General features: G+C 50.9%; 9 protein-coding genes across 9 annotated transcripts; 4 read left to right on the top strand and 5 right to left on the bottom strand.

Moving 5' to 3' along the window:
- Positions 1-752: 752 nt before the first annotated feature.
- On the bottom strand, positions 753-1,943 carry P170DRAFT_510943 (arginase). Its single transcript, XM_024854832.1, has 3 exons — positions 1,845-1,943; positions 1,205-1,785; positions 753-1,148 (listed from the first exon to the last, which is right to left on the bottom strand). The coding sequence occupies exons 1-3, from the start codon at positions 1,920-1,922 to the stop codon at positions 845-847; spliced, it is 963 nt and encodes a 320-aa protein (XP_024703612.1). The 5' UTR covers positions 1,923-1,943; the 3' UTR covers positions 753-844.
- A 3,011-nt stretch (positions 1,944-4,954) lies between these two features.
- On the top strand, positions 4,955-6,979 carry P170DRAFT_448044 (FAD-binding oxidoreductase; the record flags this gene model as incomplete). Its single annotated transcript, XM_024850937.1, has 5 exons — positions 4,955-5,259; positions 5,320-5,726; positions 5,781-5,806; positions 5,865-6,297; positions 6,348-6,979. 5 exons carry the CDS (start codon positions 4,955-4,957, stop codon positions 6,977-6,979), a joined length of 1,803 nt encoding a protein of 600 aa, XP_024703611.1.
- Positions 6,980-8,190: 1,211 nt separating this feature from the next.
- P170DRAFT_456874 (uncharacterized protein) lies at positions 8,191-9,570 on the bottom strand (the record flags this gene model as incomplete). The annotated part of the gene is made up of 3 exons (XM_024851656.1): positions 9,127-9,570; positions 8,482-9,066; positions 8,191-8,252 (listed from the first exon to the last, which is right to left on the bottom strand). The coding sequence occupies exons 1-3, from the start codon at positions 9,533-9,535 to the stop codon at positions 8,191-8,193; spliced, it is 1,056 nt and encodes a 351-aa protein (XP_024703610.1). The 5' UTR covers positions 9,536-9,570.
- Positions 9,571-9,927: 357 nt separating this feature from the next.
- P170DRAFT_465707 (uncharacterized protein) lies at positions 9,928-10,440 on the bottom strand (the record flags this gene model as incomplete). Its single annotated transcript, XM_024852343.1, has 2 exons — positions 9,928-10,147; positions 10,241-10,440. 2 exons carry the CDS (start codon positions 10,438-10,440, stop codon positions 9,928-9,930), a joined length of 420 nt encoding a protein of 139 aa, XP_024703609.1.
- A 473-nt stretch (positions 10,441-10,913) lies between these two features.
- Positions 10,914-12,810, bottom strand: P170DRAFT_437978 (Metallo-dependent hydrolase). The gene has a single exon (XM_024849486.1). It carries the CDS (start codon positions 12,395-12,397, stop codon positions 10,925-10,927), a length of 1,473 nt encoding a protein of 490 aa, XP_024703608.1. The 5' UTR covers positions 12,398-12,810; the 3' UTR covers positions 10,914-10,924.
- Positions 12,811-12,951: 141 nt separating this feature from the next.
- On the top strand, positions 12,952-15,904 carry P170DRAFT_510939 (Zn(II)2Cys6 transcription factor; the record flags this gene model as incomplete). Its single annotated transcript, XM_024854831.1, has 6 exons — positions 12,952-13,029; positions 13,088-13,142; positions 13,197-14,336; positions 14,396-14,679; positions 14,740-14,970; positions 15,390-15,904. The coding sequence occupies exons 3-6, from the start codon at positions 13,249-13,251 to the stop codon at positions 15,902-15,904; spliced, it is 2,118 nt and encodes a 705-aa protein (XP_024703607.1). The 5' UTR covers positions 12,952-13,029; positions 13,088-13,142; positions 13,197-13,248.
- Positions 15,905-16,395: 491 nt separating this feature from the next.
- Positions 16,396-19,025, top strand: P170DRAFT_510938 (FAD/NAD(P)-binding domain-containing protein; the record flags this gene model as incomplete). The annotated part of the gene is made up of 11 exons (XM_024854830.1): positions 16,396-16,494; positions 16,552-16,680; positions 16,741-16,815; positions 16,876-17,073; positions 17,133-17,320; positions 17,373-17,437; positions 17,495-17,689; positions 17,743-17,777; positions 17,829-18,003; positions 18,077-18,151; positions 18,217-19,025. 11 exons carry the CDS (start codon positions 16,396-16,398, stop codon positions 18,885-18,887), a joined length of 1,905 nt encoding a protein of 634 aa, XP_024703606.1. The 3' UTR covers positions 18,888-19,025.
- Positions 19,026-19,431: 406 nt separating this feature from the next.
- On the bottom strand, positions 19,432-20,935 carry P170DRAFT_456872 (putative hydrolase; the record flags this gene model as incomplete). The annotated part of the gene is made up of 6 exons (XM_024851655.1): positions 19,432-19,662; positions 19,706-20,059; positions 20,110-20,317; positions 20,383-20,491; positions 20,551-20,689; positions 20,741-20,935. 6 exons carry the CDS (start codon positions 20,933-20,935, stop codon positions 19,432-19,434), a joined length of 1,236 nt encoding a protein of 411 aa, XP_024703605.1.
- A 295-nt stretch (positions 20,936-21,230) lies between these two features.
- On the top strand, positions 21,231-22,655 carry P170DRAFT_411057 (uncharacterized protein; the record flags this gene model as incomplete). The annotated part of the gene is made up of 3 exons (XM_024846871.1): positions 21,231-21,657; positions 21,721-22,183; positions 22,274-22,655. The coding sequence occupies exons 1-3, from the start codon at positions 21,438-21,440 to the stop codon at positions 22,653-22,655; spliced, it is 1,065 nt and encodes a 354-aa protein (XP_024703604.1). The 5' UTR covers positions 21,231-21,437.
- Between the last annotated feature and the right edge of the window lie 833 nt (positions 22,656-23,488).

Genomic DNA, 23,488 nt, shown 5'->3' with positions numbered 1-23,488 from the left:
GGATACTTTGTCAATTTTTGTAGTTTTATTTAGTTAAATTCATCTTTCAGTCGAATAAACATTGACATCTCATTACCACCTCCGTGCAGACCAAACATCACCTATTCGGCTTAATAATATCGCGTCTCTATAATTGGCAACAGCCATTTCAACCCGCCATATAGCACTGTCATAAAGATCTAAGAGCACCGGCACCGGCCCTTCCATAGCTGGTGGGACTAATAACCTCCAATCAGTGACATTAAACGGAGCTAAAGGCATTTCGGTCAAAAAGAAGCCTCAACATCCACTCAGACTCACGTACGTATGTACAAGGAAAACCCCCTCGAAGGATCAGTCTCTCTCGGTTACGATCAACTTTAGGGGCAGTGGGTCAGCCTCTAGAGGCAGTTTACCCGGCACTGCTGGAAGTCGGTTTGTTTCTTGCGAATACTCGATATTTGTGCGTGAAATGTGCATAATTCTGCATTTCATAGCTCGAGATGACGCATTAAGTTAACCAACTAATATACTCGGGAATTTTGTACGTGTCACAATGTAGGAGCACTTTGCGGGCTGAGACCTGTACAATATGGTGTATTCTTTAACGACTGTCCCACAGTTTGTCAAAGAAGGTTTTAATTTAAATGATTAATTTTACTGCTCTAGAGCCTTGTACGGTTCAGAGAGAGCTATGTATAAAATTCTAGCTTATGATTGCTATCTTCGGCAAACTAAGTAGCTGTTCCATTGATCTTCTAGCCATGCTCGATGACGGTTCTTGTATAGGCTGGGATCATTCAAACCGACACATCCCAGACAAACTAAAATCTGTTTCTACTGGGCCGGTTTTATTAGTGAACGCTCACTGATCACTAATACCAAAGGCGCTTTTTATCAAGGCGCACGCAGAATCCACCGTCCTCTGAACCCCAGGCAGATTGATGGAGGGATTAACCTCGACCAGATCCATAGCAGCCAGGCGGTTCGTCGCGCTCACTCGACGAGCAATATACTGCCCTTCTTCCAGGGCCAGTCCATCAGGGACGAGGTGTCCCGCACTGGGCCCCCATTCCGGGTCCAACGCATCGATGTCGCAAGACAGATGAATCGGAACGGAGGAGCCGACGTAGTCCAAAACTTCGTCCATGACATTTTCAATGCCATTTCTGCCAGTCAAATTCATTAGTATCTTGAGAGAATAGAAAGAGACAGTCACTCATACCTTCTAATTCTTTCCATATCGAAAACCTTGATCCCATGGGCCTTGATGGTTTCTTTTTCGGCATCATCAACGTCGCGAGTTCCGACGTAAACCAGCCGCTTGACGTCAACCTGATGTTCCTTCTGTATCCAGTTAAAGATCCCATCTCCCTTCGTCTTTGCAATCCCCGTTGCAAACGCAAGCGGCATCCCGTTAATATTCCCACTGGGGCTTGTTTCGGGCGTGTTGATAGATACGTGCGCATCGACACAGATGACAGCAAAATCCGAGCCCGTTCTCTCCCGGAGCCCTTTGCTAGCACCCGTGAGACTTCCAATGGCATTGGAGTGGTCTCCTCCAAGAGTCAGAACAAGGCTACCATTGCGAGAGTGATTGTAAGCCCGTTCGCTGGTATACTTTGTCGCGGCGCTGACAGCCCGAGGATTCTTCATCCCCGCGAAGTCGGGATCGCGGGTCTGAGGGAGGTCTGCGCCGTCGAGCTTGTCATTGTCGAGTTGAACGCGGGTAAAATGTCTTTGGAGTTGAGCGAATAGACCAGAATCTAGAATCGCTGATGGGCCGGCGTCGGTGCCAGCTTTGGGCTATTTGTTATTGGTCAGTATGACTCCAGAAAGCGAACATGGGGATAGTGGTGGCTTACCGCTCCTCGACAGAACCCGGCGGACACAATGGCGAGGCTTTGAGCTGCCTTGCCCATGAGCTTTTTAGGGGATGCCATTTTAGAATTCGAGCTTATTCTGGGGTGTTTGTAGCAAGAAGGAAGTCAACATCGGGGGTCTTGTACAGATCTCACTGCCCTTCCGGGTAAAGTTACCTTTAACAAGTGACCCACTTCGAGGCCGAGCGTTGTCTCCATCGCATTTCCCTTATAAGTTGAGCGCAGCCGAGGAGGGCATTATCCATCGTTCAATCTCTGCTTGGGTCTGGCCTGTTGGGCCTGATCCTCTCTCTCTTAGGAAACAAGTCAAGTTTCGCTAAACGAAGTCTAGGGCTCGTCCTTCTGGGAAGAGGGCCCACTTTTGCTCTCAGAAACGACATAACCCATGGATGTCTCGGTGTCCTAGAAATTCAGTCAGAAGAGGCTTTATCCAGATAGTACTTCATTTTTATCTTGACACGCAGTTGGTCCTTCAGCGATATTGGCAACCCATGCAACGATCCAACTGGTTTCTTATGGGTGGCGAATTATTCATCGAGTTGTCTGGCCTGCTCCAGCGCCATCTCTAGAAAGAATTCATGCACGCAGTTGAGCTACCATCGGTCAGCTTAATCAAGTGCGAAATCTTGTCCTCAGTCTCACCAGCTGCTGCGCCACGGCAGCTCTCTTGCAAAATGCAAGTGTTACATCGACTGCTTTAAGCTTCCCGGTGGCTAGTTGACTGACAAGCTCTGTCGCGGACAGATTCGTCACTTCTAACTCGAATGCCGAGAGAATGCCACATTGCTGGGGTATATCTATCACGTTCTCTTGGGTGGGCACAGGAGTTCTCAATTTCGCTTCTCTTTTCTGCGGCTATTGTCTGCCAAGACCTTGTGGGTGCCATGATGCTGGTTCTATTTTCACAAGTATTATGCTATGAACTGAAGCACGGAGGAAGCTTTTATATTGTCGAGCTTCCATCCTCAGTGGGTCTCGGTCAAGCGGAATCGAAGTCATCGCCGGTCCGGTCATGTGCGGGGTAAGTATATCCTGCAACGATCTTCCTCTCCCCTTTGGATCCTTTTGCCTATCGCTTGGCTTTTATTGGATGCAAATGAGCTTTAGTCATGATATGATACATTTTCATTGAGCCTCTATCGGTTCTCAAACGGCTCATTCACTCAGTAAGTAAAGGTTTCCGGTGGACATTGTACGTACCTGCTACACCGGGACATCATAGCCAAGCAGACTGATAATCGAGTCGACTTACTTTTTGATTTTTCCTTTTTTGAATAAGAGACGTGCCACGAATATGGTGCAAGTTAGAATCCAATTCATAGTCACTGTGACTCTGAGGAGATCATTTGCAGGTACATACATTGAACTCCCACGACAACATATTAAAGCCTCAGATGTCAACTTGAGATCCATTTCGAAGCTGTCCACATCGAGAACCCGAATAGAGCGTTAGGTACGTTTTCATGTTAGTTACTTCAATATATACCTAGTCAGAGGTTCTGTAGCAAATAGTGTATTGTTGCGCGTCAGGAAATGCATAAAAAGAGGGATATGAAAAAGTGGAGTAGAGATATAGACGTTCATAAATTGGCGCTTGTTCGCCTGACACCTCAAACTCCCAGTTCCTATAGAGGACAGTCAAAACATAGCTTGGCAATGGCCATAAAGAACTCGCCTTGTCGGGATTTGCGCCGATAACATGTGGTAGAGGAGAGGCAGTTGTTTGGTTGAACGGTATGTGACCCATGGATCCATTTCCAGATCAGGATTCACTCAGCCTATCAATTCCAGGCTTTTGCCTGGCTTAATCACTCCGGGGAACTGGATGTTTCCTTATTCTATCTATTCACCAAACCCGGGTTCTCCTGGACCCGGTTTTGTGTATAGAGAAATAAAGAAAACAGGGCAGGGATGAGCGCCTCTATACTTACCATGTCATTCGCAGGTTTCCTGTCGACGTGGATGAAACCTTCTTGTCCCGCCGACCAACAAGCAAGCTTACCTTCGTTGCATTCGATATATAGGTGACTCGGTAGAACCCTCTTTTAGCTTCCTGATCAGCCATACCACCAGACGAAGAATCATGTCGGATCCAGTCATTCGCATCTTCCCGGCTACCCTCACGGATAACATGAACTATACGACCCCGACAGATCTCGAAGCGCTCTCTGCCATTGAGACAGCTGCTTTTCAAGTTGGACGAAGCTGGAAGATAGGACCCTTCATCAGCTCATGTTCGGGCCTCCGTCCGCAATCAGCCAGGCCCGCCACGCCGAGGAGCTACAAAGGAAACTAAAAACCGATCCTACAGCAAGAATCTACAAAGCTGTCCTCGTCGACGATTCCGTCTTTTCTCGGAAAAAGGAAGCCATTGTCGGCTTCGCTTTATGGAACTTCTACGATTCCAAACATCCAACACCTGTACATGTCGGACAGGATAGGGATGAGCAAACTTCACTCTCTCGTCCACAGATCTTTCACGATTCCTTTGGCGCACTGGCTGACAGGAGACGCTTTTTCATGGGTGAAGGGAGATTTGCTCGTATGTCTCATTCGATTCTGATCTCTGAATCGATGTTAACATACTGTCTACACCTAGATCTCGAAATACTGGCCACGCACCCATTATATCAGACTAGGCATCGGGAGACAGCTACTTCGTGTGGGTCTACAGGAAGCCGATCGAAGAGAAAGTCCTGTTTGGGTAGAGTCGACACCGGAGGCATATTCACTGTATTTGTCTCTTGGGTTTCATGGGGTCGCCACGGTTCGCATGAATCTGAGGAAGTATAGTGGGAAAGGAGTAGTTCCAACCTACTGTATGTTGAGACCGAAGCTCAAGAAAGGCACCGTTTATGAAGAACCAAAGGTACTTTGGGTCAAGAGGCGTAGTTCCTAGATCTAAAACTTATAGTCTAGAACTCATAGGGAATTGGTTTAGGTTTGCCGCGTGCCATTCTTTGACAACCCTCTGTTTTTGAAACCACGGATGGGCTCTTGTATACCGGTATATATACTCGTTAATCACTCCAGCTGTTGGGTATAGCTTTAGCCGTTTCGTTTCCCCGTCTGGCCAACTTATCGTCAACATCATGTCTCCATCTGCATTTCCAGTTCCCAAGGAACCATCCGAACTTGTACCCCTTCTCACGGAATCCCACCATTCCGGGATCCCCATTCGGCTAGCAAGTGCAGCGGAAAATGCGAAATCCCATTACAAAAGCAACAGCACAGTTTCGGGGATCACACCTCGCGATGAAGACCTCCCCACCTTACCGCCAGGCATCGAAAGAGCCCAGTTCAACGTAGCAATTACGGACCTCGAGTCCCTCGTCGGCTCAGAAAATGTCGAGTTAAACACCCAACCCCTAAACGATGGATGGTATATGGAACATCCGTACGCTCTAGCCCTAACCCTAACCGCATATGATCTGTCCAAGCCCTAAGACACCAGTAGAAACACCCACGACGCATTTCATCTCCTCGATCCGACCAACACGGTCAGTTCCGCTGCAGTATATCCCAGCTCGACTGAAGAGGTCTCCGCCGTGGTCAAATGGGCCAATCACCACGAGATCCCGCTGTGGCCGATCTCCATCGGACGGAATCTGGGCTATGGGGGAGCAGCCCCGCGCGTGCGCGGAAGCGTCGTTGTTGATCTCGGCAGACGTATGAATGAAGTGTTGAAGATTGACTCTGTGCAGCTATGTTGTTTGGTCGAGCCGGGGGTGTCGTACTTTAAACTGTACGAGGAGGTGCAGAAATCGGGATATCCGTTGTGGATTGATACCCCTGATATCGGGGGTGGTTCGGTCCTGGGGAATGCGGTGGATCGGGGGATGGGGTATACGCCTATGGCGGATCGTGAGTGCTCACTTCCCTCCATCATTTTGACATCAGGACTAATGTAAAATCGAGACTTTGCAAATCATTGCGGACTAGAGGTTGGTCATTGGAAGCATGAGACCTATTCGAGCATGCAAACCGACTAACATAGCCAAGGTAGTTCTTCCCAACGGCAATGTCCTTCGAACCGGCATGGGCGCTCTACCCGGCCCAAATGGCCAGGATAATCCGACCTGGCAGGCCTTCCAGTATGGATATGGGCCATACATTGACGGTATCTTCACGCAATCAAATTTCGGCATCGTGACCAAGATGGGCATGTGGTTGATGCCGGAGACGGATCACCTCACCTTCGTGGTTGCATTTCCGGAAGAAGAGGACCTCCCAGAAATAATTGAGACCGTGCGGCAGTTGATGGCAAAAGAAATCATTCAAGGCTCTCCTCAGCTCCGACATGTCATCCAGGAGCTCACTGCCACAGGGATTAATCGAGACGAACTGTATCCCGGTGATGGACAAGTGCCATCTGATGTCATTCGCCTCCATGCGTCGACACTGCCCTGTGGTGACTGCTCGTGGGTTTTGTACGGTATGGATTATCTACCTCTTCTACCCTAAACTCAAGACTAAACTCCATAGCAACATTATACGGAACGCCCTCACAGATCCAATCCGATTTAACCACAGCCAAAAGCGCCTTCGCTCAATGTCCAGGATCCCGCGTCCTCCTGCCATGCGACCTCCCTAAATCTCACTATATACACTCATGCGCCAATGTATCCTCTGGCGTTCCTGAGATTCGCGGCCTAGAATGCCTGAATTGGAAGCATAACGGCGCCCATCTCTTCTTCTCGCCAATCTGTCCGCCCAAAGGGGACGATATCCGCACGATATACGGCATCGTCTCTCGCATCCACCGAGACCATGGGTTGGATATATTCCCTACGTTCTGTGTCGCTTTGCGTGAGATCCATCTGATTATTAATATTATTTACGACCGAGCAAGTCTGAGTGAGAAGCAGAGGGCGGAGACTGTGATGACCAGGATGATTGATGAGTGTGCAGCGGCGGGGTATGGGGATTATCGGACGCATATTCTGTTTGCGGATCAAGTGGCTGGGGCTTACTCATGGAATAATCATGTCTTGTTGAAGTTTCATGAGAACATGAAGGATATGCTGGACGAGAAGGGGATTTTGGCGCCGGGGCGGAACGGGATTTGGCCACGGAAGTATCGAGAGGGGCTTATTGCGAATGGGTTTAGGTCGTAATGTTTATCCTAGCAAAGGCGTGTGAAATCAATTTGTCTATGTCATAGCTGCTTTTGACAAAGTTCATTCTGTCCTCCCTGAATGGTTCTCGCCTTTACCGAGTTAGGCCGATTTACCGCCGATCCGCTTAACCCTATATCAACTTGCTGAAGCATCAAACAGGCCTGGTCCAGCAACCTGCTGTCAAAAGAATAGCTGAATATCATCAACCTCTCTGCTTAGCAATAGAATGTACTTCGTCTGTACCCCACCCCAGACAATGACCTCATCCCATGGTGAGCCAATAGGATGACCAGAAATGTGCTCAATTGCGCGCATCCAAGGTCCCCTTCTTCCCCTCCTCGACCTCACTCGATAAGCGAAGTACCTTGGGAGTGATTACTTCTTCATCACATATTCCCATTCTACTCTCTGAAACTCCCTCTTCATCTCACTCAGTTCAGCCTTCTCAATCCCCAAGCCCATCCAACAATCAACCCAACTAACCACCAAAATGGCCCACCAATTCTCTCTCCCTCCCCTCCCCTACGCCTACGATGTAAGCCCCTTTCCCCCATCAACCCTCTCAAAACCCAGAAACTGACTGTGAAAAGGCCCTCGAACCCTCTATCTCCTCGCAAATCATGCAACTCCACCACCAAAAACACCACCAAACCTACATCACAAACCTCAACGCCGCCCTCACCTCTCTCCAAACCGCCCAGTCCGCCAACGACGTCCCCCAGCTCATCGCCCTGCAGCAGAAGATCAAATTCAATGGCGGCGGTCACATCAACCACTCACTTTTCTGGCAGAACCTGGCGCCCTACGGATCCCCAGATACGGAGGTCGAGACCGTAGCGCCATCCCTGAAGGCTGCGATCGAGACGCAGTGGGGGTCTCTAGGAGCGTTTCGGGAGGCGTTTGCGGGGCTGTTGTTGACGCTGCAGGGGAGTGGATGGGGCTGGTTGGTTAAGGTGAGGAGCTCGGGCGAGGAGAGGTTGGAGATTGTCTCGACGAAGGATCAGGATCCTGTGGCGGAGGGGACTCCTGTGTTTGGAGTGGATATGTGGGAGCATGCGTATTATCTTCAGGTTTGTTTTTTCCTGTTCCTTGGTCTTGTTTTGTTTTGTGTGTTGAGGTGCTGATGGTTCTGCAGTATCTGAATAACAAGGCTTCCTACGTCGACGGCATCTGGAAGGTTATTAACTGGAAGACGGCGGAAGATCGGTTCAAGAATGGTGTGCGTGGGGAATCGTTGTTGAAGCTGTAGATTGTTTCCAGTTGGTATCGTCTAGTTAGGCCATTGGAGTGATAGTCGATATTAGTGCGTATCGATATCCAGAGCCTTCGCATTTAACGTCTTCTTAACCAAAAATCAAAGGAATCATATTCCTACAGTAGAGTTTGTCTCCTTCTAGGCATAGATATATCATTCTCCTCCACCTTCCTCTCCTCCTCTCGTTCAGACATGGACGTTCCAAATCGATTAGCAGCCCAGATCATCATCCTGTCCTTTTCACCAACAGCATCCCACCCCGGATTCTCACAGTTTCTTACTGCCTCATCAAGCCATTTATCCCACGCTTTCGTCGCAGGAGCAAAACCCCCTTTCTTAATCCACTCAATCGACTTAGTGGCTCGAATCCCATGCCACAAAACCTCAGTATAGTTACTGCTTTGAATTGTAGTATTCATCACAGCGTCAATCATCCGCAACTCCCAATGCCACAGCCGACTGACTTCCGGCGTTAACGCACAGAACATATACACCACGTTCAACGCCAGGTACGAAATACCCAATGTGACCTGCATCGTCCACGAACAGTTCGACATCACCACAATGCCAACCATTAGAAACAGCGTGCCCACGTAAATAAGAACCCGATACGCCGCCCCCGCTACGTATCTACACCTCCCCTCGCCGGTGTAGAGCAGCCTCGCGACTTCCTGGCTGCAATGAACCACGATGAACGCTCCTTCGCGGGTCCGAAGCGCCAGGTCCCCTGGGGGGTTGGTCCCGGAGACTCTTGGTTTCGCATCGGACTGCCAGAATGACGCAGCGCTGTGGAAACTGCTGGCGAAAGAGACTAGGGGAATTGCAACGACTGCGGGCCCGTCGCGGAGCACGATCGCCCAGGCTAGAATGCCAGCTGTCTAGATGGAACTTAGGATCGTGATCACCTTCAGTGGTGCGAGGGCTCGGACGGTTGCTAGTTTATCGTGGGTTCCGTGAGAGGCTGGCTCTTCGGTATAGGCCATTTTGATGCTCATTTCTTGGAATTCGAAAGGTTGGATCAGGTCGAGTTGGTGGATTATGCTGGGGAAGTAAGGCACGCTTTGTAGCTGGATCCCCGTGTGGATGCCTACCACGGTAACGGGGGTCGATGGGAGTGCTGCCCGGCGGGAAGGTCGGATTAATGCATGTGGTGCGGGAAGTAGTCTTGGGAGCAGGACTGTTCGTGACGCAGTCAGAGGCTGGACGACCTCGTCGATGATGGACTCGCCGATGATGGCAAGAAGACCCACGAGGTCGAATTTCCAATCGCCGTGGGTCGTCGGGAAGTCCAGGCCCATGTTGATATTGGACCAGGTTTCAGGTGGAAGTTTTGGTGTCACAGTCTCGTTTTAGAAAATGGTCAAGGGGAACATTCCTTCTATCGTGCTGTTCGATGCCAAGATATGATCGAATACGTGGGGTCAGCTAAAAAATTAAATCGGTGGCTGGGCTCAGCTCATGCATGCCAAGCCTACATCTTTATATCGTCCCTAATATTACCGTATTCGGGCATCGCGCCCCCTGAATGTCGATCACATTTCCTAATTATCATTCTAATGTTTCTGCCCAAGCCTTTCTATTAGGCCTTAGATCCAAATCATAACGCTCAAATAAGCAGTCATGAGCTCAGTACATAAATAAAACTCCCTAAAAACGCCTCCCAGCTCCAGTACCCCAGATATTAACCGATCTAATCAAACCCCACAATCCCCATCCCCATCCCCTGTCCCCCAACCGATACTGAGACCTTCCTCCCGACAATCCCGACATCCGACACGTCCAGGTCTAGTCTTTCCGGCAACTGCACCTCGAAATCTGTACCGGTTTGGTCTACCTCCAGATCCGGGCTCACGAAGAATTGATGTAGGGGAGGCATTGTGCTTGATTGGGACGTGAGATCGCCGTGTTTTCTAATGGTAGGTGTTAGTTTCTTCTTACATCTAGTGAAATATAGACCGATAAAAAGAGGAGCAAGGGAGTTCAATAGGGAGATATGCACGTACTCGATTCTCAAATCCACCCCTTTTGATCCACGGAATAGATCAAGCATTGACGAATCTTTGATCCGGAAGACAGCTGACGTCCCGGACTCGATGTCCTTGAAGAAAAGCGAGTACGGGGCCAGAGGAATAGCGCCCTCTGATGATGAAGGGAACATGATGGCAATGCGGTTGCCGGAACTGGGTCGGGAGGGTCCACACATTTTTCCTTTCTTTTCTTCCTTCTCTGGAAGTTTGTTTCTTGGGATAAGGCGAGACTTGGATAGCAGTAGTATTGTTTGGTCCAATCCTGAGGTCAGAGTTAGGGTTTGGAGGATCAGGTGCGGCAGAATATATAGTGGTGATGGATAGCACTGGCAGAAGTGTTCAAACAAAGCGATCACCCAAACACAAAGAAAGTGAATGGTCTTTATCTATTATCTCATTCAGCCACGTACGCTCTTTATTACGAATAATCCCCTCTCCTATGCGCGTGCCCCCAAGGTAGTCGCAACTCTCAAGGTGCTCAAATCCGCGCAAATCCACGCATCTGTTCACCGCCTGCCTTGTCGGATGATCCTTGCCCTGTAGGGGGTCCAATTATTGGACTTGAGCGCATTTTATTTTCTTGTATTATTAAAGAATGGCTGTAGCATTGGAAGGAGTGGAGTTCTATTGATAAGTTCATATCAGGTGTGTGACAAGTGTTTACTGCTTCCTCATCCAGTCGCCTCGGTCATGCTCACCAACATACGCTCTCGCCAAATTGGCCCGCGTAGAGCGCTCGGCATCCAAAACATATCGACGAATTTCGTCCGGCTTCATCTCTGGTCGCATACTAGAAAGACTGTCTAGGATTCGATTCAATCCGGCTTTAGCCTTAGCACGAATCGAGGCGAGATCATATCCAACGAGGAAGCCATCACGCTTCCTGATAACCCCGTCCACCATGACCGTGTCGACGTCCGCGGCCGTGGAATGCAGCACAGCCGTGCCAAGAGGATATGCCGATGAACTTAGAGAGCGCCTGTTGGAGATGAAAGTAATGTCGGCACGCTTTCCGGGAGTCAAGGTACCGATGCGATCGCCCAAACCGAGAGCTTCGGCGCCGTTGCTCGTGCCCCAGATCAAGGCATCACGGGCGGTGTAATGCACGTCAAGCGCGACTCTGCGGTCCCGTTGTGCCCTATCATTGTCGAGACATCGCTGCAGCTGAAGGGCTAGTCGCATCTGGGAGAATAGATCCGGCGCGACGCTCGTGGAGGTGTCGATACTCAGAGAGGGTTTGATGCCATGTTCGATGCAGGCGCGCACAGGTGGGATTCCCATGCCCATTTGCATCTCTGTTTCGGGAGCAATAGAGACCTTACCACCCGATTCCGCAATAAGAGTTATCTCACGTTCGGAAAGACTGGTGCAGTGGACATAAACGTGACCCGGCAACATCAGGTTGTGATCGGCAAGCTCCTCGAGGCCCTTGGTAATTCCGGAGTTGACAACCGCACATGTGTGAGAGCAGCAGAGCATGTCTTGCTCCTGCGCAAACTTGATCTCCTCGATCGTCAGATCGAAGGGAACGACGCCGAGCGGACTGAGCGCCAGTCCGACTTGTACCAGTTCGTCGCGCGAGTTGGCATCCCGGAGGGCGCCAACGTGGGCCAGTCGGGCTTGCCACCCGGGCTTCCCAATTGGGGCATCGTCGTATGGAACGTCGCTCATGCCGTAACCGAAAAAGGCACGAATTCCAGAGTCCTTCAGGCCCTGTAGCTCGGCTTCGGCGTGCTTGCTCGAGTGGAAGGTCTCGCATGTGTCGAGAATGGTCGTGACGCCGCTGTCAATAGCCTCGAGCGCACCGACCAACGCCGAAGTGTGCATGTCCTCGGCCCCGGTGGCAGGTAGCCACCTCATGTAGGTGTTGGAAAGGAAGTGAAACAACGACTGATCGACACCCAAGCCGCGAGTGAGCGACATGGAAACGTGCCGGTGCGTGTCAACCATGCCAGGGATCACGACGCCATCTGTGGTGTCGATGATTTCAGCGTCTGCAGCCTTCAAATCTTCAGCCTTTCCAACAGCTTTGATGACGCCGTCTTCGACTAGGACGGCACCGTTATCGAAATCGCCGAGAGAATCATCCAAGGTTGCCACGAACCCTCCTGTAAATAGATATTTCCCAGGCATTGTGTCTGTCGAGCGTTACACCAAAATAGAGAAAAGAAAATCAAATGACAGTGGTGATATGAAATGTTGGTGACTCTATCGACTGTCTCCTTCACGCCCCTTTTATGTCTCCCGTGCCCTTGGTGGATTCAAGCCCCGAGTCTCGGAAATCCGTCTGCCCCGAGGAAGATTCGGTCTGATTCCGATGATCTGATGATCCGTGGCTTGGTGACAGAGTATTCTCACAAGTTCATAGCGATACAACTGGGTTTTGTGGACTCTTCGCAACAATGAATGCAGTGAATCAACGCGCTTGATGTGGTATGTCCCACATCGTGGTCTCCATTTTCCACAACGCCAGACCAGTGAAAGGATTCATTCCATGAAACATTATTCGGGGACTCGGGAGCTCTTAATGCCGAGTATGAAATGTGGTGGAGGACTGAAGAAGAGGAAGAGGAAGTGGAGGGCAAAAGTTGCCGGTGGGTTTTTCCCGAGTGGCTGCTTCCGCCCCGCCGGCATCACCGGATCCCCAGCAATTTATGAACTTCATCTTCTCTCTTCATCCACCGGCATGGGCACCGCGTACACTTGTCAGACATGCCATGTTAGCTTTTCGTCCAGCAGCCATCTGCGTCGTCACGAATCATCTCGTCGGTTGCCCTCCAACTCACCTTAAACAAATGGGTTTCATTTAACCAGGCTTGGCAGAAAAGCGCCCGCGCTCTCATGATTGCTTTTTCTGCGAGCGATCGTTTCATCGAAGGTTGTAAACAGGAGTTTATCATCTCCTCTCTGCATGTAACTGATTCTGTTGTAGCGACACTGCGCGCCGTCATGCCGAAACGTGTGCAAAGAGAGGCACTCGGCCAATGCCTCGGTCGAGAAAGAGAGGAAAACCCCGGCGGTCCTGCGACTCCTGTGCTCGTATGAAATTTGCTTGTCAGGGAAATTTGCCGTGCAGTTCCTGTCAGGCGAATTCTTTGGTTTGCACTTACGATCGGCTGCGAATTGATTCGTCCTCTAGACCTAGGAGTCAAAGGGACAGTGGGGACCCTGGAAACCCCATCGTGTCGTCGGCATCTCAACCTCCTACAGATGACCTACTTAAACTGAGGATTCCATTCCTGCTCAACTATTATAGCACGGGAAATTCGTCTTCAGGTTTCTACCGAGCGCTTGAATCTGGACGATTGAAATCGAACCCCGACTATGTCTCGTCTGCTCCATCATATGAGTCGGACGCCACCCAGCTGGAGCTTTTCGATGAAGAGCTACTTAGAAGTGACGGTCCTCTTAGCAGTAATCTCTCTTGTATCAAATCAGCTGGCCAGAGGAACACTCGCCAACGCCTTTCACTGTACAGAGATCGTGGTATGGAGATGGTTCAGGAACTGCGAAAAGTAGCGGAGAGCCACGAGCCTTCTTTAGACGGTACGCTGTCTCACTCTCTCAACACTGCGGTATCCCAAGGATTATTTTCTGGGGCAAATATCATCATCTTCACGCAGTTGTATTTCGAGCGTTTGCATCGTCATTGTCCGATTCTGCATGCGAGTTCATTTCGCATCGACTCCGTCTCACTGCCTCTGCTCCTAGCTATCTTTCTCAGCGGATCAATTCTCTCGCACCCCAGGGATACATTTGATCTGGCTCTTGGCTGCTTTGATCTTGCAGAGGAATTCATATTTGCCTCAATTTCGTCCGGTTTAAGTCCCCAAAAAAAGCAAACGGACCGTGAGATGTCCACAATTGCCGAGTCTCTCATCGCAGCAGTCATCTTCATAAACTTGCAAATGGGCCGGAATGACAAGACGGTTAGACTGAAACTCTGCAATCAGCATTTTCCGGTTCTACTTGACACTGCAAGGTCTCTGCGCCTCTTTCAGTTGTCTCATAATACCGGCTTGTCTTCACAGACCGATGACTTAGAATTCATCTTGAACGAGACATTGATTAGGTATGATCATGCATCATGATCAACATAATTCGCGATCAATTCATATTGAACCTCTTTAGAACAAGTACCTACATGTTCCTTCTTGACTGCCAATTCGCCATGTGCATCGGGTCTTCTTCATCCATCGCTATCGACGAGTTAATCTGCGACCTGCCATGCAGCGAACTAGAATTCTCCATCGGAGACCCGGCCTCTCATTCATCGACCAATCCCTCGGGCGACCACCGCCTATCTTTGAAATCATTTCTCGGCCTCCTAATGAATAGCAAGGATGACCGGTATGGCGACAATAACCCAGCCCTTCAAAGGACTAGCATTTTTGGACTTTTCGCCATTGTTTGCGGTAGGTGTTGACCCCAGTCCTTCCTTTTTTTTAGCCTCAGAGCTCAGATATCCCCATTAGGACTTCTCATCTCCATCCGCGCTGCTTTCCACACGCGAACTATCCAGCATGAACGAACCCGTTTCCAGCGCGCTCTCTCCCGGTGGAACTCCATCTGGGATGCTCTTGTACCCAAAATCTCAGCAGATGAGCTCGCCATGGTGGGGTTTATGTCGTGTGCGAAAGAAATTTGGCTGCTGACGCAAGCCCTGCTCAGGCTTGATCCCGGGGAGTACCTTAATGGAGCGGAGTGTAAGTCCGCGACGCCGTTGGGGTTCTTGTTGCGGTGCATTCAGGATGGAAGGTAGGACTCGAGCTCATCAGGTCACTGCTAAGTTTAAATATGAGCATGCATGCTGTTGGTACATGATTATGATGTCTGTTTTATGCGTCCTTCCCGTCTATAACATTGAAAAGATAATATTATGCCTGCACTGCCACTCGACTTTCTAACAAATAGTTCGTTTGGACCAGACTTTGACTTGTTTTACTATACCCTTTTGGCGCCTGCAAGATTAACTATATTGGATTTCTTCATGCGAGTACAATACATTGCGGCTGGATCCCGATGGAACCAGACCCTTTCACATGATGAGGTGAATTGTCATCCAGCAAAGGGATTGCAAAGCCTTGCGTTTTGTTCAGCATCCATCCTGCCTGATGTCGCTGAGCGTCTCTCTGCGTGAAGCCCAGCAGTTTGCCGGTCGACTCGGCGAAGAAGAAGCCGCGACCATGCAGCATCCAGCGGATGGTTGGGCCCGAGTTTTGGAATGCCGTCTGGCATGCTGGACGGATCATTCGCCGGGCGCGTATTGCGCCCCCTGCCCGGCTTCGCGAATTCTGTGCCGTTCCCATCTACCAGGCTAGTCTCACGCTGTGGGCTTACGGCCTGATGTCCTGGGGTATGTCCGGGGTTGGCTCCGTGGTGGTAGTCTCCATTAATGAGGTGACGCGGGTATTTCTCGACGGACCGGAGGGTCCTGATTCCATTGCATTTGTCATGTTGGGAAAAGGCCAGCCGGGCATTTCCACGAGGCTGGACGGTTCTTTTGCGCCATTGATGGATATTCAAGCTACGATGAATGCCGCGTGTCATGTCTTCCGCCGGAATTTTGGAGTGGGAACGGAATGTCTGCCATTGCTACTCGACGGGATGATGAATCTGATGACGGAGCTGGGGGTATAGATTCTGAGTCGTTCTTTGGTGTTTTTTCTGCGGGTTAAATGTACTTTCTGTGGAAGAGCCACCGTCTCTTATGGTGTATTGAAGAAGCCTTGATTGTCATCCCTCGTTCACAAAATAAATGGCTGAAGTCGCCAAGTATTCTGTTAGCTTTCTTTCCGTGCCTGCATCATTCCGCTGCCCATTCCACTGCCCCTTCCGACCGGCGAGCCATAGGCACGCCCCCAGTGGGAAAGTGGGAGGGGGCTGAGGCTGCTAGTCGGCCCATGTCGGAATAAGCATGTCCAGAAAATGGGAACTGATCATGCCAGAGTCAGAATCCTCGCCGTTACCCCCACCGGCTTCAGGACCATTTGGTGAGCAGCTCCGGCTTGACATCCGCTGGGTTATGTATTCCCGCAGCACAAAATATATCACCACTGACGTGACAACGTAAAAGCAGGCACGGACCTATTGTTCATCATATAACCCTTCATTCGTAAAAACAGGATACCATGGCTTTAGAGGGCGATAAAGGCTTGCGCATACTCATCGCGGGTGCAGGCATTGGAGGCCTGTTTGCCGGGATTGCACTACGGCAAGCCGGGCACTGTGTTGAAGTCCAATCCCCCCCCCCAAACCAATAAATTGGGTGATTAATGACTGTTTAGCAGATATTCGAGTCCTCGCGGTTTGCAACAGAGCTGGGAGCTGCGATCCACCTTCCCCCAAATGTCAACGGACTGTTGCGAAGATACGGCATGAAGGCCGAAGACTTCCAATGCAACAACGCCCAATTTGTATGACCAAATCAATGTACTTCAGAACCGCTAACAATCTGCTTACCTGTTCTCGTCCAGGCTACGGTTTTTGACTCGCAGGGCAACACCGTGAGTTCTAAGGATGTCCGGGGCTTGCAGGCGTTGTATCCATTTGTAAGTTGCCCCTTTTTCTTGTGGTCAACAAGAAGCTGATGGTTGGAAATTCGACTCTAGCCATGGCAACTAAGCCACAGAATCGACCTCCACGAGACTTTGAAAGCGAAGGCCACCAGTCCAGAAGGACCCGGGACTCCTGTTACTATTCACCTCCGCTGCAAGGTTGTAACCTGTGACCCGGACGTGCCTTCGTTGACTCTAGGTGACGGTCGAGTGATACAAGGAGACCTTGTCATCGGGGCAGATGGCGTACATGTCGGTATTCTGCGCATAGCCTTGAAAATAGGGACTGATCGTTGGCTGTTTCCTGACAGTCCGTTTTGCGAAGCATCATTAGCCAGGAGGACATACAACCCCAGCCCTCCGGTGGAAGCGCCTTCCGGTTTCTGATCCCTATCTCGAAAGTCGAGGCCAATCCTGAAACCCGGAACCTCGTGGCTCGCCCCGGGGAGATCCAAAGATGGGACGGGGTGTACAAAAGGCTCGTCATATATCCTTGTCGGTGCGTGCTACTTGAGGTATTGCCGTTTTCCCCGCGTCCTAACTTTTCAAAGGAATAACACCGAGCTTAACTTCGTCTGCTTGCATCCAGATGCAGAAAGTCAAAACAGCACTGAAGGTCAGTTTCGCCCAGCTTTCTACCCGCTCGAGAGAGGCTCTGATTAAGCTGCTCCAGGCTGGAACATCGCTGGATCCCGGGACCACCTGCTCGAGGTCTACCGGGAGTTTCACCCGTCCATGAAGGCACTCCTTGCGATGGCAGATCCGGCATCCATCAAGCTGTGGAGACTCTTGGACCGCAAACCCTTGGCGACATGGGTGCATGCAAAGGCCTGTCTGCTGGGAGACGCCGCACATCCTTTTCTGCCTTGTTAGTGTTTCCTAAGCTAGTCTATCTTATGCGAATCAGCTAACAGACAGCAGATCAGGGACAAGGTGGAGCTCAGGCGATCGAAGATGTAAGTATTCAGCTCCGTGGCTGTAGGAATTCAATGACCGACGTATCCTAGGGTGCTGCTCTGGCAGCGCTATTGCCCGTTGGCACTTGCCCTGGTGATGTTCCAGCTCGCCTCAAACTGTACATGAAGTGTCGGTATGAACGTGCGACCCTGGTGCAAGATTTGTCTCGTCAAGCGGCTTTCAAAGTCAGCGCCGATGATGATGTAGGAGGAACGTCTACCGATCGTGAGTCTCTTTTCCTCCGTCTGCCCTCTCAAAATGAATCGATCTATAATCGCTGACTCCCATCTCCCATCAGCTCTCGAATTCATGAAGATAAACTTCGGACACGATGCCTTTGACCACGCAACCCGTGTTCTTTTCAAAACATACGGTACAATCCATCGTCCCTCCCCGAACAGCGCTGCATCCCCCTGAAATACTAATCCAGAGAGGCAGGAATTTCCGGTCATCGATCCACGCTAGACATCTCTTTCGGACCCCCAATGCCCCTCCCACGAGGGTATCTGGATTCACTAACAAACACGCCTAGCTTGCTGGAAGTGCGATTTCGCACTCGCAGAAACTACCTGGAAACGCTTCTTCCAGACTTCGAATCGCGTATCGCTGCCCCGGGAGGTTGGGCAACTGCTTCCTGGGTCGTCCGCCACGCCAGGGAAAATGGCTGTGCTGTCAAAGATCACAGCCTCACCAGCGTGGCTCTGTGTATCCACGATGCCCTGCGCACGGCGGATGCAACGGAGAAAGAGACGCTCCAGCCGGTGGTGTTCACTACTGACCCGGACTTCATCCTCGCCGCGGGCAGAGAAATGGACGCGCCGCTAATGCTGGCGGAGATTAATGTATCTGGGTCGGGCATGGCCTATAACGTTAGGCTGGGAAAGCGAGGCCGTGTCTTCATGGAGATTAGTGTTCGTGGGCAAAGCTTGACGAACGGGTCCAAAAGTCGCTCTGGTGACGAGGAGCAGGCCGCGGTGTCAAAGGCGTCGGTTTCGATGACCAGGTCGAGTCCGGCTGAGCTGGAGATAGAATTTCCCGGCATGGGCCATGTTCTGCGCCGCTTGCAAGGGCTGGACATGCATGAGATGGAGGTAGTGAGCTCGGTCTGACATGGGGATATTAAACCGTTGCGGTGGTTGTCTCTTGGAAAGCTTGAACCTTTCTTTGTTATTTCAGAAACACTCGAATATAAAGTTTTGCTTTCATTGGGATAATCGCCCACTAGATTGAGATACTTATCATCAAACTGATAAATGTTGAAGCGCTTAAATAGATGAAAGGTCTCGAAGGGCTGACTGGCTAAAACCCACTGCGGGTCACATGTAGACTAACTAGATCAGGCCGGCGAAGGCCTCAGGCTCCAGCACGTTATTTCAGAGACGCTCGAATGTCATTTTGGTTTCATTGGGCTAAATTGAGACACGCATCATAAAATACATACAATCACTCCTTTCTCCTGCTTCACTGGTATTATCGCATTCCAAGAGAACGGGCTCCTACGTCGGTAACACATGAACAGTCTATATATAGTGCTGGCCTCAATGAGGCGTCGTGTCGTCAAAAGGTATATCATCGACCGGAATCATATCCCCCGTCCGACACCTTATTACATACACCGATCCTGGAGACGTGTAAAAGAAAAGAGATATACAGCTATATCTTCTCTTTCCGTGCCTTCTTCGCCTGTCCACCACCCAGTGGCCTTAAGGTCTTATACCACTGCTCCTCCAACACCTGATGGCTCCGCCCCCTTCTCTTCTCCTCCCACTCCCTCTCTACGCCCCTATACTTCTCCATCTCCTCCCCAATCCACCGCCCACACGGCTCCATCACGGCCCTCACCTCCTGGAACGGCATCAAATGCCCCAACCCGGGCAGCGTCACCTCTTTGACCCTCCCCTCGGGAATCCCCCCCACTCCCTCCAACCCCCGTGCCACAGACCTTAATCCCCTCACGCATTTCATCCAGACTCAGATATGTCGCGCCACCCAGGACCCACAAACATGAGGGTCGCAGAGTCTCTAGACGCAGGAAAACACTCCGTGGCTCAGGACGATACATCGGGATGAACGCAGCCAGGGGGTCCAAGTCAGCGTGCGTGGCGCGGGGGATCCGAATGGATCCGGACGCAGGGTCTCGGACGCAGGGTCTCGGACGCAGGGTCTCGGACGCAGGGTCTCGGGCGCCGAAGTTCTCGCGGATCTGGCCCAGCAGGTCATGGTACTTGGTGGTTGTGAGAGTCACCGGGATGGAGGAATCGGAGGACGTCCCCAGACGGGCCTTCACGGCGTCGGCAGCTCCCGGAACCCGTATTGCGCCATACGCTCCACGCAGCGAGGATCCCAGCCGTGCAGCATTCGGCGGTTTGCGTGCAGGGCGGCCTCGCGGTTGGGCCAGACGTCGTCGCGCCAGAGAGTGTAGTTGATGGGGCTGAGGGCGTCGGTGCCGAAACCCATGGGTGGAGGGGTGAGTTGGATGACGGGGTCGAGGAGGAGGAGCGTGGTGAAGAGGCGCGGATGGAGGTAGGCGAGGTTGGTTCTGGAGGTAGCGTTAGTTGTCTGTGCGGTAGAAGGCTATCTAGGGGAGGTAAGTTGTGAACAAACATGATGTTCCCACCGAAGCTGTGACCAATGCCAATGAGTGGGCGAGGCATTTGCTCGCGGAAGTGGTTGATAAGAAGGAAAAGATCGCGGGAGTGATCCATCCAGGAGCCTTAGGATAGAAGATTAGCTGTGATGATTAAATGCATTGCGGATTTGAGAATAACAAACAGTCCATACTAAGCCTATCCTCGTTCAGGATTCCGCTCGAATTCATACTCGCACAATCTGCCACCCAGATTCCACGAATCTTGAACCCATGGCGCGTGGAGTGGTCCAGCAGCTCATCCCATAACGGCTCGTACAATTCCTACGGTCGAGGTGAGCATAGAAAGCCATATAAGGGGGCTGGGGTTGTTACTTTGGGCAATGCCGTTCCATGGGCGGCAATAAAGGTGATGGCATCTGCTGGGACGGGCTGAGGTTGATCCTTGGGAGTGTATTGCTTGATGTGCAGCTGTAGAACATCTTCCTGGTTGACAGTGCTGCCGGGGTATTCGCGGATATGACAGCCTGGGGGGATGTGTTCGGTGATGGTAAAGCGATCAGTCGACATGATAGGTTAAAGTTGATGAGAAATATAGCGTATGCTATCTTTAAACAATACGAGTTCTGGATAAATAGCGAGGCGGAAAGAACAAAGAAACGAGGTCCAGCCTGGTATTTATATGAAGACAAGCAGGATCAGACCGTTTCTTAGCTTCCTGGCCCTAATTATATTAACCAACGCCACTAAGCTTGTCCTCTCCATTTCGATTATATAATGAATGAGCAAGGATGCTGAGTGACTAATTTTGTCGTTCTTATCCCTCTAACCTATCTACCTGGTCACCTTTATGCAGGTAATCAAGGCTTGTATGACTTCAAGCCATCAATCCAACGTTGCATGGCCAGCCCCGTCAGCCCTCGTATAGGCAGGATATGCGTACTACCCACATGTGCTACATACACGTTGAATATCATGCAGAGGTGGCATGCGCCCATAAGAGGAGCTGAGGCTCACTGTCCGGCGCCTCAAGTCTTGATCTCTTCTCCATTCATTTGATCCACCGTTCCATATGTCTGACATCCCACACAATGACATCTCCCCCGAGCGCATGAGGGAGTATTGCGGCGACGAGCTCCGAGATGTCGCTATCGCTTTCATCATCATCGATACCCTCGCGGTCGGACTACGCTTTGTCTCCCTGAGACTCAGCGAGAAGCGATTCGGCATCGACGATCTCCTCACCATCCCTGGCTACCTCTGCTGCATGAGCCTCAACGTCCTATCTCTCGGTAACCCAACCATCCTACCCACACATCACCATCGCCTTCCCCTCTAATCTGACCCTATCCCAGTACTCATCAATGCCGGCCTCGTCGGCTACCACATGGACGTCATCGCAGCAACCAACCCGCACCTCCTCGTCCCCTGGGCCAAATGCCTCTACGCCACGCCACCCGTCTACTCCGCCGCCTGTTGCTTCCCCCGCGTCATCCTCCTCACCCTGTATCTGCGTATCGTGCACGCCCAGAAACCTTACCGAGTCGCTTGCTTCGCTTTGATCACCTTCGTCGTCGCTCTGGGCGTCGCCGATACCCTAGCCGGCGCCTTCGAGTGCTGGCCCGTCGCTTACCTCTGGGATAAGTCCATCCCCGACGGCCACTGCTTCGATATCCCGCTCTTCTACCACTGGGGCACCCTGCCCAACGTCCTTGTCGATCTGATGATGTTGATCCTCCCGCAGCCCGTCATCTGGTATCTGCAGGTCCCTGCGCAGGTTAAATTCGGCCTAGCAGCTACCCTGCTTACCGGTAGCATGTACGTAAACCAGCCAGCTCCAGCTCCAGCGTCCCCTCCCTAGTCAGTCCGCTATCGATGACATGAGATAACCCTCCTAACATCCAACAGCGGAATGGTGACGTCCATCGTCCGGTGCGTGGCCTTTTTCACCAACGACCCTCTCGTCGACGGTACTTGGAAGTCCGTCCTCTTTCTGAAATGGAGCATCATCGAGCCGGGCGTCTACCTGATTGCGGCCTGTTTGCCGTGCTATCGGCCTCTGGTTAAGTTGGTCTTGGGTCGGGGATATACGGCGGTGGAGTCAAGCTGTAAACCTGCGAGTCCGGTGGCTTCGGTGCGCAGGGACACCCCGGTCTCGGGGTCGAATTTGCATCGTTCTGTCTCGGGGGGATCGGAGATGGATTTGGAGATGAGGGCGTGTCCTGTGCGGGAGTTGGACCGTGGTCGATTGAGTGATGAGTTTAGGCTAGTGGGGGGTGGGAGTGTTTGAGGGGGTGGTTTGTTTGGGGTGATGATGTCTTGGATAGGAGGATCTGGTGGAGGTGGTGAGAAATTATGTATTATGTCTTTGTCTGCTATAGCGATTGATTTCGATAAAGTACTTTGTTTCTTTTCCTCCGTTGCGAGCTCGAAAACAAACCAAAATAACCCCCCTGGTACGGAGCAAGATTACTATAAGTCCAGCTTGTCGCCCCCCTCCTCCACTTTCCACCACAGGCCACCCCATATAATACACTACACCACCGATTTTAGTAATTCTCGTCTTCCATCTTGGTTGGCTGGCACTATGTCTCTAAACCTGGGGAAGTTGCATCTTGCTGATCATGGTCCAAACAGACTGAGTTGGTGTTGTTTGTACGGGGTAAGCCATGAGGCACTCAGGCAAATAAGAACACCCCTGGTCAATGTTGGTGGTGGCTGGGTGACACAACGACAGGGGTCTGTTGGAACATTACAGCAGATATAGGCGCATGTCTGTTCTCCCCGATGATAGCTTCCTCTTTACCGGTTCTTATTGATCTGAAATTGGAATAATGCTCTTTCCTAGGGATAACTCTGCTCAAACTCGCATGCTTCAGTACTGCTAATTATATATTGATCTTAAAGCTTTTTGTATCTCGGTCCAACCTCCATAACTTGGTTGCTTTATACCTTGATGCATTCCGTAGGGATTGTGTTTACTATGATAAAAGGGGTAAGTGCATTTAATTTACTATTTATTTACGGCCAAGTATAGACTGCAAAACCTTTAAATGCTTTAAAGACAATTGGAGCTAGATCTCCCGATAGCGCTTGGTTTTTTTGAGCAACCTTCCTCCAAAG

Source organism: Aspergillus steynii (genome assembly GCF_002849105.1).
Source record: "Aspergillus steynii IBT 23096 chromosome Unknown P170scaffold_5, whole genome shotgun sequence".
Taxonomy (NCBI): domain Eukaryota; kingdom Fungi; phylum Ascomycota; class Eurotiomycetes; order Eurotiales; family Aspergillaceae; genus Aspergillus; species Aspergillus steynii.
The sequence above is the reverse complement of the archived record's forward strand: the minus strand, read 5'-3'. Positions and strand labels throughout refer to the sequence as shown.